This window comes from Helobdella robusta, assembly GCF_000326865.2.
Source record: "Helobdella robusta unplaced genomic scaffold HELROscaffold_1, whole genome shotgun sequence".
NCBI classification, from domain to species: Eukaryota; Metazoa; Annelida; class Clitellata; order Rhynchobdellida; family Glossiphoniidae; genus Helobdella; species Helobdella robusta.
In genome coordinates this window covers 11,036,853-11,056,571 of record NW_008703570.1, presented here as the reverse complement: position 1 = coordinate 11,056,571, position 19,719 = coordinate 11,036,853, and the positions used below count along the sequence as shown (strand labels likewise).

At 31.1% G+C, this 19,719-nt stretch overlaps 5 protein-coding genes across 5 annotated transcripts; 2 read left to right on the top strand and 3 right to left on the bottom strand.

Moving 5' to 3' along the window:
* Positions 1-216: 216 nt before the first annotated feature.
* HELRODRAFT_159538 (hypothetical protein) lies at positions 217-899 on the bottom strand (the record flags this gene model as incomplete). The annotated part of the gene is made up of 2 exons (XM_009011418.1): positions 217-379; positions 619-899. 2 exons carry the CDS (start codon positions 897-899, stop codon positions 217-219), a joined length of 444 nt encoding a protein of 147 aa, XP_009009666.1.
* A 2,380-nt stretch (positions 900-3,279) lies between these two features.
* On the bottom strand, positions 3,280-6,033 carry HELRODRAFT_159537 (hypothetical protein; the record flags this gene model as incomplete). Its single annotated transcript, XM_009011417.1, has 3 exons — positions 3,280-3,480; positions 3,796-3,882; positions 4,918-6,033. The coding sequence occupies 3 exons, from the start codon at positions 6,031-6,033 to the stop codon at positions 3,280-3,282; spliced, it is 1,404 nt and encodes a 467-aa protein (XP_009009665.1).
* A 2,185-nt stretch (positions 6,034-8,218) lies between these two features.
* On the top strand, positions 8,219-12,814 carry HELRODRAFT_63833 (hypothetical protein; the record flags this gene model as incomplete). The annotated part of the gene is made up of 5 exons (XM_009011416.1): positions 8,219-8,401; positions 8,555-8,806; positions 8,994-9,105; positions 12,394-12,455; positions 12,575-12,814. Coding segments are annotated over 5 exons (849 nt in total), but the record flags the coding sequence as incomplete, so codon positions are not given.
* Positions 12,815-14,353: 1,539 nt separating this feature from the next.
* Positions 14,354-15,077, top strand: HELRODRAFT_62327 (hypothetical protein; the record flags this gene model as incomplete). The annotated part of the gene is made up of 2 exons (XM_009011415.1): positions 14,354-14,590; positions 14,769-15,077. 2 exons carry the CDS (start codon positions 14,354-14,356, stop codon positions 15,075-15,077), a joined length of 546 nt encoding a protein of 181 aa, XP_009009663.1.
* Positions 15,078-15,807: 730 nt separating this feature from the next.
* HELRODRAFT_188051 (hypothetical protein) lies at positions 15,808-18,756 on the bottom strand. The gene is made up of 9 exons (XM_009011414.1): positions 18,635-18,756; positions 18,285-18,533; positions 17,859-18,137; positions 17,745-17,765; positions 17,495-17,625; positions 17,455-17,460; positions 17,354-17,379; positions 16,985-17,013; positions 15,808-16,855 (listed from the first exon to the last, which is right to left on the bottom strand). Exons 1-9 carry the CDS (start codon positions 18,741-18,743, stop codon positions 16,851-16,853), a joined length of 855 nt encoding a protein of 284 aa, XP_009009662.1. The 5' UTR covers positions 18,744-18,756; the 3' UTR covers positions 15,808-16,850.
* Between the last annotated feature and the right edge of the window lie 963 nt (positions 18,757-19,719).

Genomic DNA, 19,719 nt, shown 5'->3' with positions numbered 1-19,719 from the left:
CAGTTCGTTTACAATTTAGCTATATTCAAAAACATTTCAACTGCTGTTGTTTGGTTTGGTGCTGTTAGTATTATCGGTACATCGTTTCGGCGTACATAATCATTATAAACAATACATCGTAAGTAAAAATAAAGCAAACAATGGTGAATGAAACTGAAACAAAACTTCCTTTATTCCATCCTTTATTTCGTTCATGCGTATGTTGAATGGATTAAGTTATTGTGTTTGTTGAAGGAAACGTGGTTTGTGACGTTTCTTCATGTTGTCCACCGCTGTCAGCATGTCCTGGTTGATTCTGATCAGCAGTTTATGCATGTCCCTCATGATCAGGAAGTCCCGCCAATAACGAATCGACCTTGACACCATGCCCTCCTTCTGACTGTCGAAGATTTCGTGTTAACATATCAAGTCGATGCCATGTTTTTGCTGGGCATATATTTTGTTGCTATAAATGAAATAACGACCATTTAAACAAAAGCTAATAATTTTTATAAATTAACATTAAATGAATACACATTTTTAAATAAAAATTGTAACAAAAATCGGATACGAATTTCTACGCCTGATCGTTAAAAAGTGTCCTAAACAGATATAAAATTTCTAAATGAAAATAGAAACCTGATGGCTCTGATCTCAGCAATCCCTTTCTTGGAGTAAGGCCTCTCCCTGAAGCTCCCTAGAATGCAGTGAAGCCTGCACAACACCAGGTACAATCCACACTCCGGGTTTAATGAAATCTCACGAAAATGTGCTCCGAACGATTTGCCAGGTTCCCTGTAGAGCTCCCCGAACTCGGCTTTGTCCCAGTACACCGACATTCTGGCTAGGTCCTCAGTTGTCTGCTTCACCATTGAGACGATGGATTTCATGTTCGAGTGGCGGATTTGCAACTGGTCCATGGTGTTTTGGTTTTGAGGTTCAATTACTCTCTTACTGATTCGTTGTTCTTATTGTTGCTTTTTTTTATTTCACCATAAAATTGTGCTAGCCAAATATAATGAAATATTTGTATTGGAAAATAATTTACGAACAGTGTTAACTTATTGTGACTGATATGACTTTCATTGTCACGCTGGCAAACAAAGCAGTGAGTTATGAAGCTTTGTACTTTACAAACTAACTGAAACTGAATTTTACCGATAATAATATGTAAAACTATTGCCATTTTTTTATGTTATGAATGAATGAAAAATGACAAAATGAATAGGTGAACATAAAATGATGAAAGGAGAAAGAGAAAAGGAAGAAAATATTTAACAAATTTAACGCTGAAGATAAATAAATGGAAAGAAATATAGAGAGAAAAGTAGAAAGAGAATAAAAGGGAGAGAAAGAGAGAGAGAGAGAAATGACACAAAGAACAGCTATTCGACACACATGACTTGGGATCGCGGGTGCATCTAGCACAAACCGTCTCCGAAATCTCCGTGACAAATCTTTAAAAAGTGTAGTCGGGTTCAGCGTCTAATTATTTTGACAGGTTGCGATGCTGCCTGCTTACTTAACTTGCGTACATTGTCGCTACTTGTGTGCGTGTGTGTACGTACATTTGTCCGTGCGTGTCTATGTGGCTGTACGCCTGTGTTTGCTTGTATTCTTTATACATAAGTACGCTTGTGGGTGCGTGTGTGTTTTGACATTTGTGCAAGTCTGTGTGTGTATGCCTGTAGGCCTGCATGTTTTGTTAAGAACTATTGTTGCCTGGAAGGAAGGTGTTACGAGCTTGTTTGTGTATATATATAAATACTTATAACTCACACAAAAATGTACGTACATATTTTATAAATCATTCATTTGTTTTTTCAGTTTATATTTATAATAATATCAAGGGAATAAATTAAAAAATTACACACATTTTTTGTCAATGTTTTTAAGTTGTTTGAACTCATTCCTTAATTTCTTGTCTCTTGATGAAAAATTGATTGTTGGAAATTTAGAGAAATGGTGAACTGAACGCAAGACAGGAAGCTATGATCATTGAATGGTAGTAATGATTTTGAATGTTAAGAGAAGCGTAAATGATAGAACGAAAGAAAAAAAAATGAATAGATGAATTGAATGAATGTATTTAAGAACGAACGAACGAATGATCGATCGAATGAATGAATGAATTGCGTGAATTGTTAAATGAATTATTATACCTTACTTACTGGATAAACCGTGAATGTACAAGCGATGAAAGAAACGAACGAACGATGGAATGAACAAACGATTGACTGAATGAATGAATAAATAAAGTAGTTATTGAATGAACGAATGAATGAACGACTGAATGAAAGAATGGTCGTACCAATGTGGAAAAGATCGATTGAATAAATTCCTAAAATTAAAATTTCAAGTCTGACTAGATGAATCAATGATGAAATGAATGTAGGATGTATGAATGGGTAGCCGAACAAATGAACAAACAAGTGTACAGATGAACAAGTGAACGAACGAACGAACGAATGAATGAGTGTCACACCATCGACAAATGCACACTACTATTTTATTTGTCGAATCATTTCTCGAATAGTCTGTTGAATAAATTATTAAAATTAGCGAGCGAATGAACTGAGATGTATGCTAATGAGGTGTGCGACGCACCGAAATAATTACTGCCGGCAATTAATCAGGCATCAATCATAGATTGCGACCAGCAAATCAATCAATAACCAATTAATTTACTTTTAATTGATTTATTTCTTATCTATTCATTATCTATCAATCCATCTATCTATCTATTTGTATGTCAATTTATTTGGTACTTAGTTGTTCTACTTTGTCAATCTTTTGTGAAATCAAACAGAAATTAATTTTTCAAGTTCTGTCTTAGATTCATAACTTTCTTCGGATATCTAATTTTTACAAAAAATACTTGACCATTAGATTTTTTAAAGATGAACTTTGGTGCTACAAAGGATGTAAAGTACAAACCATCAGACCGTATTCAAACCAGATTATCACGCACTGGTAGCGAGACAAGGCTAACCATTCCCGTAACGGATGAATGTGTTTAAAAAATTTAATAAAATCTTTAAATATAACTAAAAAATATTTCTTTCACTGTAAATAGCATCAGAGGTTAATAAGATAAAAATGTATATATTAAAATTTTCAATTTTTCGCCGCTTTTTTCAATTTTTTCAGCGTTAGCTGACTGTCAATGATTAATTTCTATAATCTTTATTTTTTTATTATAATAATTTAGTCACTTTATTTTTCTACACCGATCAGTTTTTTAATATTCCAATTTCAGTAACCAATCCATACGTCAAATTTCAAATTATTAACCATCCATCACAATAAAGAGCTGTCCCTAACTGATGCCCTCAGTGGGGTGATCAGATATTTTTTTCGGGAAGGTTTGGATATTTGAAAATGAAGTAAGCAATTTTTATTCGGCTTAGTTTTAATGTTGTGAAGGGCTAAAACAGCATCTTCCAATTTAAATTTACATTGCACATTTTCCAATTTAAACTCGTATTTTATCAATTTTTTCTAAAAAAAAGTATTTCCGAACTGCTAACGGTTTCAACGTTGCAAGTTAAATTATACTATGTTTATTAGCAATCCTACCACAATGCTTGATTTGAAATTTAAATATCAGGGTAGATACGTGCAATTTTATACTTGGAATATTGCTTAAAAAATCTTAAAATGCATTTTAGTTGTAAAATAATTTTTTTAGAAACGAAAAAACTGAGATCTTTAATTTAGCCCTTTCAAACGAACAAAAAATAAAAGCGTTTTGTAACTTTTCAATAAGTGACCTGACATATTGTATGGACAGCCCCTGAAAATTATTCAACGTACCTGCTTGAGTTTCGGTCTGCCAAAAAGTTGGAAGACTTGCATTTCGAGGTCACCGATCATCAAAGAATCATTGAATCTGTCCTCACCCTAGAACGATCGTGTAGATCAAGTAATGACAATTATAAAATCAAAGATGAATGTCAAAGTAAACATAATTATAGTTAAAAAGAAAAAAAGAATTTATACAAAATAAATGTAAAACTTGAAAAAGGATGCATGTAGATCAGTTAAATATGAAACGAAAAGTTTGAAGTTCTTTATATTCACACTGAAATCGATACAGATTTAAAAAAAAAACCCAGTTATACTCTTAAACCATCTTCTAATATATTTGACGCATTCTTTCTCGTATGAAATGATTTAAGAATTAACTCTGCGAAAAAAGTGTATTTTATAAAGAATAGAGTTAACATTTTTTGTGATGTAAGGAGCAAGACATTTTGTATATCATTAGAAGAAAAAAGCGTTACGTACAATACAATGTATTTTTGTTTTTATTATATTTTGTTGATTTATTAATTTGTGTGTCAGATAGTTACTCTTTAATGTGATAACTGGGGTATCAGCGTGATATGGAGCGAATATTAACGCGTGGTTTTTTGCATTTGAATTCAATCACTGCAACTATCCGGAACCAACTATTACACCATCTCATCACCTATTTATATTTGTTCAGAATATTTATAACCCCTTTTAATAGTTTCAAGATGTCATTACTCGATGATTTCTGTTGAAAATTAGTTATTTGTAACAAAGCCAAGAAACAAAGCAACAATTTTTTGCAGTTGCAACGGTGCTTGAACTTTTGTACAAGTCAATAAATTTTTACATTTTCCAAAAGAAGAGCGTGTGGTGCTTATTGGCAGAAAAAAAATTTCTGTCAAAATGTTTCAATTAAAAACTCATTAGATCGATATAAGTGCTTCTAATAAATTCACACAAATAAACAGCACACTACTTTAATGTTTAAGAAACATAAAATGGAACGAAAAATGATTCTCAGCCACAAAAAGCTAATTGTTACACCTTGCCTTGACAAGACTTGAACGATAAAAAAATGAAAAAAATATCAAAACTATCAGAGGAAATTTTACTTACATAAACTTTTTTGAGCTCCTTTACCTTCACCACTAGATGCGATGTCATTTTCGCAACGGAGTTGAGTCGAGATTTCAATTTTCCAGTGTTGAGTTTGAAAAATTTATTTCTTCGAACGCGGTCCCGGTTCCTCTTCAAACTGCTGCGATGACCTTCAATTTGTGCAACATCAACAGAATTATTTGGTTTGCACTTGGAACAACGATCATCATCATCATGACGGTTTCTGCTGTTATAATTATCATAAACAGCAACGTCGCCATCTTCTTCTATGTAACTAGAATTTTTATTATCGGAGTCATTGTTGTAGCCGATCGTTATGCCAGCGTTCTGGAGATCTCTGTGCCAGTTATCGAAGTTGAAAAGGTTCTTGTTGTTCAAGTTGCTGAAGGGCTGTGCGTCGAAGTTCCAGAAACGATCTTTGCTTCCTCCGCGGCATGGTTCCTGCCAGCGTGGACTCTCAACCTTCAACCAGTCCGCTTTGTGCTGCCGACGGAGGTGGTAGGCGTGTTGGCGGTGCAGATTCGTACGAGACTGTCTTGCTACTGCTGCTGCTGTGGCCATCTGACTGATGCCGAATACGAAGGTAAGAAAGTAAATTTGAACTAACAAGTACTGGTAGTTTTTAAACTTTGGATGATGTTGATGGTTCTGATGAACATGGGTTTGGTGACTTTTGTGCAATTTTTCAGTGCTTTGAACAAGATTTGGTCTTGTTTTTTCATTTATTTGTAATGGTTTTGTTTGAAAATGATTTGCTAATAACCATAAAGGTAAATTTAAATAGAAATGAGATTTTCCAAAAAAATTGTTAAAGCCGCCAAGAAAATTGTTGAGTAAGTAATTTTTGTTCATGCAAAATTTTCGGACGTTTATTAATTGTTCGATGGATTTTTGCTGTTGGTGGTGTTGTTGGTTTTGCTGTTGTCTAATATGAAAAAGCTTGTCATTTTGCCCCGGTCCTGAATATTCAGAGTCACATGGGAAGGAGTTGTAATGCAAGGAAGCTGAACCTTTTTCATTTCTATTATTTAAGAAAGCTAATTTATTTTGATGTATTTGAGGTTCAGTTATTAGCTTCCTTGAAGATGTTGTTGATGCTGTTGGCAAAGGAGATTGTTTAGATTGCATTTTTGTCATTTGTCGCTAGTGCTAATGTTGTTACGATGACGATGATGACGCAAATGATGACGTTTAAAAGATGATAATGATATAATGTGAAGATGATGACGGCGTTAATGGAAATTGTAACAGTTTAATTTTTATATTTTAGCTGACCAGCTTTGACACTCGAAACTCATTTGAGACTTTAAGGCTTTCTTATAACACAAATACACATAAATTAAATCGCGTTAATTGCCAATTATGATAATGTGACCAATTAAACTCATATACTAATACAATCACTATTCAAATATTTAGACTAAAAACATATTTACAACGAAAAAAGCAAAATTTTATTCAGACAATAAACTTTGTGATGAAAAAATAAAAACTGTGAACAAAATCGATACGAGGAGGTACTTACTAAACAAGTGAATTTATACTGAAAAGGTGAATTTAATTAACTACTGAACAATATATATAAATATATATATATATATATACGTATATATATACATATATATATATATATATATATATATACACACACACATATATATATATATATTTGTGTGTGTGTTGTGTATGTGTGTATATTTGTGTGTTTGCGTGTGCATCTTAGCAATGCGTTTGATGTGTTAGGCACTTGCATGCAAATTTATATTCAAGAAACTTCTTAAAAGTCGTGTAAAGACCAATTTCTTATTTGTCAGATTAATTTTTCAATTTAACGTTTATTTTCGAGTGAAAAAATTAGTGAAACAATTGATAGCGTGTCATAAATTACAAATGAATATGTTGTTTTGTTGACAACTACGGACACATATTTTCTTCATTGTAATCTTTGCTAGTAACACCTTAGCACGCTTAAACGAATTCTAAAATTATCTTTAAAGAGAAAATTTTATTGTTTTTATCGATAATTAATTTTAGTTATATATATATTTGAGTAGGTTTGAGTGCGTTAGACCAAGGGTAAGCAAACTACGGCCCGTGAAGCTATTTTATGCGGCCCACGCTTGGCTTTGTTCGCCAAAAAAAAGTCGTCAACCCGTCAGCCAGACATTATGACCAAAACAAAAGAACCACAAACCTTAAAAAATTCTCCCCCAGGTCGAAAAACTTTGCTATTTAAGTACATATGCGGCCCTTCAAAGGTAAAATAGTTCTCAATGCGGCCCTCACAGCAAAAAGTTTGCCCACTCTTGCGTTAGACCGTTTAAAGCTGAATGTGCTCATTAAAAAGACTAGACAAATGAATGTGCTGATTTTATATTCATTGAAAATTCTTTGGTTAACAACGTCATGTAAATACATCGTAAATAACTCTTTAACAAAAAACAAATCAGAAAATATACTCCCAAAAAAATAACAAACAAAAAAATCGAAAACATTAAAAGACCAGTTTGAAAAACTAGCGAAATAGAAAAAAATTGAAAAATTTACATATGGAACCATGTATAGAAGTTTGAACAAAAAATTTCAAAAAGAACTAGTAACGCTCAATAAAATAGTATGCTAGTTCTTCATTTATTTTATAATAATAATCATTGTGATAATATAGATTACGCATATTGTTCCATTAGTTCCATCAAATTATATTTATTAATAATTAATTTAGATATTTATTAAAAAATATTAAAAAAATAATAGATAATTTTGACTGACGAGTTTTCGTTGATTTAGTAATGAGATTTTTATTGTAGGATGTATCGATAATTATTGCCTGAATGTAAAAATGTTGAGAAAATGCAGTTTTGTTAGATTATCTACTTTTCGGTTATTTGTTTTACCTTTTAGAACGGAACATTCAAAAGTGCGCAATAACTTAACAGAAAATTTAATTCGTTTGTTTCTTTGAATTTTCAGAGAATTTTTCTCTCCTCTCTCCTCTTCTTCCAACTTTTCCCCCACCGTAAGCAGATGACGGTCCAAAAATGAGCAAGCACGCAGTCAAACCACAAACCAGGTTCGCTTGTTTGTTTTTATGATGAAGTGATATATCTTTTAACAGGTGCGCTTGTAACAAAATATCGTCTAATTGATTTATTGTCCAATGAATCAATTGGTTGATTGTTTGGAGTAGTGACGAGTGAATTATTGCAACGAACATTCCAGCAAAAAGAAGAAGGATGCTCCGGGACTCTCTCCGGCATCGAAGCCTCAGACAGCAGCCCACGCCAAACAGGAGGAAAACTTTCTGAACGACATCAAGCCCATCTTGAGGGACCAGTTCAACTACGAACCTGTCAGAGTCGTCGGCCATGGAGCCTATGCCAAAGTCGTCCTGGCGAATTCGCCGCGCCACAACAACAAAGTCGCCATCAAAGTCATCTCAAAAACATCTGGCAAACCAGATTTTGTTGATAAATTTCTGCCGAGAGAAATTGAAATTGTTAAAAAAGTGAGACTTTTCAAACTGACAACTCTTTTAAAAAAATTCGTGAACAAATTTTGAAATTGAGCTGAAAAATCGATTTTTATATTCATAGTTTATAAAAATGACACCGAGCAAATTAAAATTTTAAAGCACTTAATTTTTTTTCTAAACGTGTAGCTACGGCATCCTTACTTGATTAGTTTCCTGCAGACGATCGAAACGAACACGAGGGTCTACTTGGTGATGGAGTTTTGTTCGAGAGGGTGCATGTTGGACCTCATCAGGAAGGTTAAAAGGTTAACCGAGCCAGCTTCGGGTATATGGTTCAGGCAGATCACAGATGCCGTAGAGTACATGCACTCTGTTGGCGTGGTGCACAGAGATTTGAAATGCGAAAATCTTCTTATCGACTCACAATTTGCTATCAAGGTCTTTATATTTCAATTTGCGATTGGTGAATTTCGTGGTTATGTTTTAAATTAAGATGTTTTCAAGTTTTTTTTAGCCCATTATCAAAAATTTACAACATAACAAATAATTTTTACTGGGATTGTTTGGAGTGCGTTGTTTTACTTTCATTGTACATTTATTTGATAATTAAAATTCAAATTTGAAGATTATTGACTTTGGTTTCGCGAGAACGAATATGCTTCCAATGAACGGAGCGTACAAACTCAGTGAAACATTCTGCGGCAGTTACGCTTACGCTTGTCCTGAAATTCTAACCGGTTCTAATCATTGGAAATGAATATAATTACATTAATAAATTACATCAAAGATGATTTGTAATTTGTATAAAAATAGGAAGTTATATGCTCACAGTTTCTGTAATTATTTCTCTTCAGGTACCCCGTACGTAAGTCAAATGGCGGACATATGGAGTATCGGAGTCATTCTTTATGTATTCGTAAGACTTTTGGAAGTACTCGCTCTTGTAAAATAAAAAAAAAACATTGTCAGTAGAAAAAAAAATTAATTCTTCAATTGAAAGTGTTCTAACAATTTCTTTTATTTTCATTTCCTCCAAATTTTGTTTTTGATTTGCCTAATAAACTTTCGAATTATTTAACCAGATTGTGGGCGAATTGCCATTCAGTACGGAAGACAAGAAAACTCTGATACGGCAAACGCACGAAGGGCCTGAATTCGAACCCGGGACCTGCTCAACACCATGCATGAGACTCTTGGAAGCCATCCTGGTTGACGAGGATAGAAGATTGTGGTTTCCAGATATAAAGACAGCGAGGTGGTACAACGAACACTGCGTCAATTATGACGAATCCATTCTTATGGAATACGACCCTTACACGTCAGTTTCTTCAATTTTCTAGTTATAAATAGGCGTGCTTTCCTTTAAACTGTACCCAACAAAACATTAACAACCAATTAATTTATGTAATTAATGAAAAATAAGATTTTATCAAATGAATAAAAAATAGTTGAGCTTATCTATGCAAACATTATTCGATCAATTGGAACATGTTTGCTTCGGAGTCGTTGTGTTGCTCTGTTGATGGTAGCAAGGGTTTTTTTAATTTAAATTAATTGAAAATTAGCCAAATTAAATACAAACTGTAATCTATATAAATTCCGTACGATGATAATATATTTTAAGAACTAAACAAACAAAACATTGTTATTTAAATTTTTTAAATTGATTTGTTGACAGGAAAAAATAGAGCGGGAGAAATGAATGATTGGGCGGCTCAGAAGATTTTTATGGGCAATAAACTTAACAACGATATAAAACAAAAATAATATTTTACATGTTTTTAATTTTTTGAACAACATCTTTTTCTTTACAGTTTTTATTACTTTACAACTAAAACATAAATGTGCCTAAAACATGCCCATTAAATATTTATAACAAAAAAAACAAAACAAAAAAGATGCATATATTAACACATAATATCAATTTGTAAAATGTTAAAATGTTTAAAAATTCTAAATATACACCGTAACCTATTTTAGTTTACAATTTTTTTTACGAACATCATGGTGTTTTACAGAAAGCCAATTGTCATACTTTCAATAACCAACTAAAAGTTTGTGTCACACAATGTTAGCGCAAATCTTCCTAATCCAGGCGCGGTCCAACTTTGTTTACAAATGTGTCAAGGTTCAAACAGCTACACGTTCCGACAAATCATATTTTCACATATCAGTCGCGACTTAAACTACCAATTGATATTTTGTCGCAGATTTTCAACGTTTTTCATCCGTTTAATTAAAAAAGAAAACATCGAACTAATTTAACGCAATAACAAAATGTAAATTCAAAGATAAACATCTAAAAAAAATAAAAACACAAAAAAATAGTAAAAATAAAATTGAACAAATTTTCTAAAAACCATAGCACATTTAGGAAATAAGTTAACATGACAAGTAGCATTAGACATGAAACAATGAATTTGATTCGCAGTGCCAAGCCCATCTATCGCTGCAACGTTATGAAAATTTCATCTCTAACCGAGTAATTGTGGTTTGAAATTTTATATAATTATAAAATAATTACAATACGTATAATAAAACTTCAATGGAGTTTCATTGTAATGAATAAATGAATCAATAAATGAAGAAATATTACAAAATGAAGCAATAACTTACAACACTCTTTGTATTACAAAATTACATAGCTTTTTTTACTTGAAAACTTTTAAAATTACATTTAACAGCGGCAATTTAAAATAGAAAACTACAAAACTTCAAAATACTAAAAAGACTGGTAGAGCTTAGGTTTTGTTCTAATCTTTAGGAAAACTGTAATTGTCCTACAGAAACTTTAAAATGTCACACAGGCATACAACGTACGGGCGCACTTATCATACACACGCGTACACTTAACTTTCAACGTTGTTGCAGATTTATGGGAATAAATACTAAGAAGTTAAGATGTTCAATTTGCTAAACTTTTTTTTTACTGAATTTCATCTCATTTGATCTCGTTTTTGAAATTTGTTTCCAAGTGATCTGATGACGGCCTAGAGATGAGCAAGCACGCAGCAAAACATTCCAGGTGAGCATCAATTTTTAAGAATTTACAACGAAATAAAATATAGTAAAATTAAGTTTTTCAAGCAAATTATTTTTCTTAAAAAATCTGCAGCAAGAAGCACAAAGGCTCGCACAAACATCGTCAAAGTAACAATAAAGAGGAAGATTTCATTAACGACATCAAGCCCATCCTGCAAGATCAGTTTCATTACGAGCCCATCAAAGTTGTTGGAAGCGGTTCATACGCCAAAGTCGTTCTCGCAAATTCCGCACGTCATAATGCAAAAGTTGCAATCAAAGTCATTTCGAAGGGCGTCGGAAAGTCGGATTTTGTTGATAAATTTTTACCGAGAGAAATTGATATAGTTAAAAAGGTAATTTTAGATGATTTTATCTTGGTCACTTTGTTCAAATTTTACTGATAGCACTCATTCATTCTACTCCTCTTACTGTAAAGCTTCGACACCCCTACCTCATAAGCTTCCTGCAAACTATCGAGACGAATACGCGTGTCTATGTGGTGATGGAATTCTGTGCTCGAGGTTGTATGCTGGATATCGTGAGGAAAGCCAAGAAAATAACTGAACCTGCCTCTGGAATTTGGTTCCGCCAGTTAATAGACGCCATAGATTATATGCACTCTGTTGGGGTCGTTCACAGAGACTTAAAATGTGAAAATTTACTCGTTGACGCTCAATTCCACGTCAAGGTAAAGATTTTAATATTCTCCAAAAAAGTCAAGAAATATTATTATATTGTATAAAATTGAAAACTATACGATTAGTCCATTAATTGAGTACCTAAAAAAATCCTAATTTAAACCGAGAAAAAATTTTTTGAGGTTATTGACTTTGGATTCGCAAGATCCAACATGCTGCCTATAAACGGGGCGTACAAGTTGAGTGAAACTTATTGTGGCAGCTATGCTTATGCTTGTCCAGAGGTTTTGACAGGTATCTACGATAATACCTTTATGTTTTAAAATTTTCATCTGTTAAAATAATTGATGCTGGTTTCCTAAGGCACTCCTTACGTAAGTCAAATGGCTGATATTTGGAGTATCGGAGTTATTCTCTACGTTTTTGTAAGTGAATATAATAATAAATTCTCGATAAATTAAACAATTATCAAAAACTTCTATTTTTAAAAACAAATATTTTTTATTACAAAAATGTCAAATATTTCAATTAAATGTGTAAACAGGTGATCGGCGAGTTGCCATTCAGCACGGTTGATAAGAAGACCCTTCTCCGACAGGCTCAAGCTGGTCCTGAATTCGAGCACAAGGCTTGCTCGTCTGCTTGCATGCGATTGTTGGAGGCTATTTTGGTTGAGGAAGATAAGAGATTGTGGTTTCCGGATATAAGATTATCAAAGTGGTACCACGAACATTGCGTACATTTTGATGAGAGCATTTTAGAAGAGTATGATTTTCTTGGGTGAGTAAAGTAAAAGTTCAATTAGTTAATTGTTTCTAAAATTTATCACCTAAAAATCACAGTAAGCAAAAATGTAGCCATGACCACTAGATTACAGACCAAAACATACTAAATGGCGATTCCGATTGGAGTTATTATGCATATTTCATTCAATAAAATTCATTAAAATACATTAAATTTAATTAGCATATTAGTTGTACATTTAATATTATAAAAAAAGTTACTAAAATCTTTTACTTATAGAAAATAAAAGTGGCAAGTTTCAGAGACAGGTTATAATACATTCATTACGCAGATAAAAAAAAAGAACGGTGCCAGCTTAGCTTTCGTTTAATTTTTTTATTTAATTTTATTTAAATTTAATAAATAATCTAATTTAATTAATTGAGTTTTTAGTGACGTTTGCGTCGTTGTGTGAAATTAATAATTAGAGTAAAAATTTACAATTTTTTGTTAATTGACAATTTTGGTTTTTAAAAACATTCATCATAATTTTCTATTGATCATATTAATAATTCCCTAAGAGGCCTAAGTATTAATAATAAAAATTAAATAGCATTAAACTAAACAATAAGTTTTAATATTATTGTCCATAACTGCCTATTCTATTTTTATCTGATTCTGGTCAGATACTCTCTTCTTGTTTTTTTTAAATCTCCGGAAACTGACAAAAAATTTGTTTGAAAAAGCATTATTATTATTATTATTAATTAATTGATTAAATATTAATTAGAATAGAATTACATTATTACAGTTACACAGTATTAGACCATTATTAATTAATAGAAAGATAAAATAAACAATATATATTATAATTATAGTTATATCTACAAAGAATAAAATTAAAGTTTAATCTTAAATTCTAGGTATTAAAAATTAAATTAAACTAAAGTTTTAATTATGATTAGAAGTTAAATTGACAACCTTTAATTAAATTAAAAATGAATAACAGGAGCAACAAAAATAATGAAAACGAAAAAGAAGAAAAGGCATGATATTATTTTTCCTTTTTCATTTATATTTTACATTTTTTTCTTTTAATTCTTTAAAAATCATTATTTGATTTTATTTCTTTTTCTAACAACTGTTTCTTTCATCTGCATCTTAAGATACTATACTATTATTATTAAATTAATTTATTATGTTAAGTTTAGTTCATATTATATAGATATACATGATGATGAGTTTTTTTTTATTTTTAAAAATGTGCTAGTGAATTTGTAAGCAAATGGAATGGTATAATTAAAATATCTTTTTGAAAAAGGCACCATCATGCATGTTTCAATCAAAATTTTTAAGTAAAGCATTTCACAATACATTTCTGGAGCTTAACTGTAAGTGCAGAAATAAGCAATTTATATTTATTTATAAATTATATCCAAATGAAAGATATAAGTTTCAAAATTTAAAGATTTATTGAAAGCTTTGTTAAATTAAGTAAGGCAGCTTACTCAAACATTTAGACATATTTTATTAATAGTTAATTATTTCCAATAAGCAGCAATCAGACTGGACAAAAGTGAAAAATGCCCTGGGAAGGAAGATGAATGATTGTGGATTCTGCATTGTTTTAGACCATCTCTACATTTCCAATATTTTTAGTGTAACAAGGCCAAATATAGAAAAGAAAAACATAAAATTGATCATCAGTTTGACCAGAGACACTCCAACATTTGAGTTTGACGGAGTCAAGGTGCTAAAATTCGAGATTGATGATGACATGTCTACGAATATCAAAACTCTCTTCCACCAGTGTACTGATGAGATAAAAGCAACAATTGTTTGTATAACAAACTCTTTCATTTATCACAAATTTCATTAAAACTTAAATCTACTTTTTGGATTGTTTGTATATAAATTAGATAAGCATTCAACACTAATTTCTAATTAAATTAAAAGAAATCATGGAATCAAGAAATCATGGAAATAAATTTTGATCCTAACAATCTTCCAATCAGGATACAGGTGGCAATGTATTAGTGCACTGCATTGCTGGAGTAAGTAGATCAGCAACAATTTGTCTGGCATACTTACTGAAACATCAGCACATGACTCTGTTAGATGCCTACAACCATTTGAAAAAATGCAGACCTTTAATTCGACCTAACAGCAATTTTTTTCAGCAGTTAATTGCTTTTGAAGCTGAATTAAATGATGGCAAAACGACAGTAAAGATGATAGATGGTGATTTTGGATACATTCCTGATGTATATAAAATTTCTTCTGATTCTTATGGTTTGTTGAAAATTGTTCTTGATATTTTTTGATGGTATACAAATTTTTCGAGTAATACCATGTTTTTGTGTCTGCATGTTTGAATAATTTTTCAGATCATGTCTCTAAATATGAATTAATCCGCATTTTTTAAGTTTGTTTATTGTATAACCCATCAAAACCAATGCATTAATCATATTTGCAACAGCAGTTCAAAGAGATGAATTATTATAATATTGAAATTTTAAACTCAGATTTCTTTGTCCCTCTATGCAACAAATTAATAGTGGAGAGGGAGGTGCTTATTGGAAGTACGGACCTAACGCAAGAAAATGACGTCACTAATCAGCAACATCCTGCCTCTGCTGAGGACGAACAGGCATCAACAAAAACAGACACCGACAACAGTACTTTTAAATTCTCTTAATAATTCTCTTATATTTTATATATTTCATCATTCAACAGCTAAATTTTATAAAATGTCTGCCATATTTTTGCTAACATCTTCTTTGTTCAGTCTCATTGAATTTTTGTGGTTGCAGGGATCTATTTTATCATTTTTATTGTTCTTGGTGATGGTTTAAGGTATGTTAGATTTTAATTAGTGCAATGGTTATGTGACATCTATTCAATCAGAAGATATTTATTTGAGTAATCGTTTAATTTAATAAAAATGTTCAGGTGAATTTCGTATTGGGGCACTTTATATTTTTTATACATATGAAAATAATTTGATAATCCGTTTTTTTGTCTGGAAATGAATTTAAAATATGAATTCAGATCTGGCTTTTTAAACATTTTTATTACATATCAAACATAATCACCCACAGCACTTGTTAAGAATTTTATCAATGTTTAAAATTAATAATAATAATTGGTTAATTATAATAATAATTTCAATGATAGAGTAATTTGGACGCATGTAAATTCGATTCAGATAAAAAAGGTTCACATGGATTCAATACATCGAAACAGAGTTTAACTACTTTCGGGAAATAGAAATATTGAAAGCTTTTTTAACAAAATACAGCTTTAATCAGGTCTATAAAAGTTGAACATTATTTAATCGTACGCAAAATTTAAACGAGAATTTCAATCGTCTCAAACTGGTTCTACCTTAAAACAAGCAAATTATGTGGTACAAGATCGTTGTGAACAATATTTACATTGCATTCCAGATTTCAGAAAAATTATTTCCACCAAGTTATACACACAAAACTTATTTATGTCTAATATTATGAATTAAGGCAATAGAGAAGCAACAAACTTTATTAATAAAATTATTTTAAGCATTAATTTTCAAATTTAATGAAAAGCGTAGCCATTTTAATATTAAAAAATATATATATATATATTTCAATGTTTTCACCTAATTAATTTTACAACAAAATGATAGGACAAAGTTATGTGTCAACTAACAATGGTTTTTATTGTATTTTGAGATTGAACTATTAAAGTTGAGATATGATGATGTCATAAATGTGCAATTTGATCAGTGTTGTGTTGTTATTATCAAGACAAAATGATGTAGGTTACGACGGCAACATACTTATCAATGCATTATAATGTACAAGAGTTATGAATGATACGAGTCATAAAAAATATGAAATAACGACACGACACACGATGTTTAGTCTATTGTAATTAATCATATTGTATTATTTTAAGCATTCAGATTCATGTAGTATGGTATGTATGCTGTTTTGAAACGATAAGAAAGAATTAAATTAACATAAATAAATGAAATACATTAAAAAATATTTTTCATAGTTTTTTATTTTTCTTCCAACTTTGTCACGATCTTCTATCTCCCCAATAAGATCATTTCAAACTGAAAAAATTTGTGTGAGTGTACAAACGCATTCATAAATATACATGTGCGCGCATATGTATCATGCATAATAAAATTTTGCGATAAACGTTCGACCAGCATTGAAATATTACATCAAACAAAACTAACCAGACTCATTTTTGTAATCTTTTCTTGGTCTAAAAAGTAAATATAACAAATAAGTAAAAACTAAACTTATTTAATACACTAATGATTCTTTTAAAAAATAACATTCACTTCCAATTCACCTTCTATTCTAATATAAAAACTATTAAAAAAATTTTATATATCATGCAAACTTCATACCTCAATTTTTTTAACCGATGAAAATTTGATTGTGCCAGATTGCGGCGTATGTAATTTTTTTAGGTGCTTATAGATAACAAACTCGACGGTATAAAAAGTATTGTATTAATTTTAAAGTAAATAAATTAATAACACTTTTTGAGAATCATAATTAGAAATAAAAAGAAAAAATTATTAAAAAGGTAAACTTACTCAGATTTCAGGAGAGCTACCTCGGCTGAAAAATAATAATTTTACAATTATTTCAAATATATTTCATTTACTGAATTAAATGTTAAAAAAAATTCAACAATTTTCTTGAATTTGAAGTAAAATAACGCTCCAACCTTTCACATTCTTTTTCTGGCTATTTTTCTTTCGCTTGTAGATGATTATTGCAATTACGATAAGCAGTACAACCAGTGCTATCACAATTATAACGATCAGTAACAAGTAGTTGTTCTCTTGCAACTTTGAGGCAACGTCTGAAAAAAATGCCAATTACTTCTACACAGTGAATTTATTTTATAATATTTTCTTCCAACTAAATCATTTTAACCATTAGGCTAAAATGAAGTAAACATCCCATCGATCATTAACTCACTTCCTAAAATTCCTTTGGATCCTGTAATTATGTAAAAAGTTACAGTGATTATAGGGAAATATATAATTAAGATGATATCATTTCTTAAACTTATCACCCACTTACCATACTCACCTACAATGTTCAATTTGACAATTTTCTCAATTATTTTATTAGTCAATGCACTTTCGAATCTGCATTTCAACTCTGACGAGTCACCGTTGTAACTTTCGTTTAAATAAACAACGGCACTGCCACTCGTAGAACTGTTAAAGAAGACCCAGTCATCATCGGTTGGAGTACGTTTCACGGACATTCTTACTGTCGGACTCGGGTTGCCTGAAGCTTTGCATTCGATTGGCTCGCCAGCTTCCAGTGACTTGTTTTCTGGCGTTTCAAAGTCCATCATTTCGTCTTAAAATATTTCATTAGATAAATAAAATTTTTATCGTATTTTTGAGCGGTTGACTGAATATAAAAATTAATGAAAAAATGTTTTCGTTCGCTTAGAAATTTGTATGACAAATTTTAATATTAGATTGAAATTTCAGGTTTATTAACATAAAACTTGAAGATCAAAATGGCACTGTGGTCCTTTTGGTACTATGGAACAGACAATCCGAGCTTTGTCGTCGGAATAATCAACATTGAATGTTAAATTTTTTCCAATTGAAGATATCTGAAACCATTGTTTAGAAACATGTCCTTTGTAATTAAAGATAATATCAGGAAAATATATAGCATCTATCGAACATTCAAGTTCAGCCTTATCTCCTTCATGAAATCTTGTTTTGCCATTACACTTCATTTCTGTCACAAATGTAATTAATTTCATTACAAATTTTAATATTGAAATAAAATGTTGTGGACCGGAAAATGCGTAGAATTTTAAATATTAAATTTCTAACCACCTTTAATTATAATCAGGTAATAAAGCTTTTGATACTCCTGGCCATCAACTATGCTAGTGCAAATGAAACTTTGTTCTGCTGTATACTTCTCTTTTTCAAATAGTACCATTTCAAAAGTCGTTTCATTCACATAAAGATATTCTTCGTATTTATCTGGAACATCCCCCGTCGAGTTGAATAGTAGTACGTGATTTGGATCGACCGAAAATGAATTGCTTTCCCATAAAATGTTCGGTGGTTGAGACATTGGAAGATCACATTTCAGTCTAACCTCCTTACCAAGAGTGCCGATGATTTTCTCTGCATCCTTCAGTTCATTTTGCATATATACACGACAAAGGACATCATCTGCATTCAATCGAGGAATTGAGATTATTCGTTTAAATTTACAAATTATTATTTATTAATGATTAGTAAGTATATCTTTTGCGTTCCATGTACGAAAATAAAGTTTACTGTCGTGATTCATGAAAATGAAAATTAGGTAAATTAGTCAATTATCAGTTGTCGTATTGCTTGAAACAAATTAATACGGATTACAAATTTGATTAATATGGAACGTCTGAGTGATGTATTTTTGTAAAACATATTCACCACCGATTCCAAACAAACAACGAGGAAGTTATTGTGAAAGCTAAAATATGTAGTTTGTTGGCGAACGTTCATTTGTTTTTTTTTCGGATAACCAAGAGCAACTCCAGTTAGTTAGTTAGTTCTTATGTAGGAAGCCATTATTCAAACATACACAACGTCCTACAATTGAAAATAGTTTTAGTGCTAATACAGATATACAGATTATGCCGGGTGTATTTTTAGATTTTTTTCAAAATCAAGAATCTGAGAAGTACAACCTGGGTCTTTGAATAAAAAATATTATCATCTATGCTATCCATAATTGCACATATATCAGCAAATTAAATAAAATTTTGTTTCAATAGACTCATATTGATTGTAAATTGTATAATTTTGTGAAACAAGAAAATAGTTCATCGTATCTAATTGACCCGGGACTCTACAACGTAAAATGTTATGTGCCTGTGTAAGGTGTACATATGTACGTACGTGTATAAACGCAAATACATGTA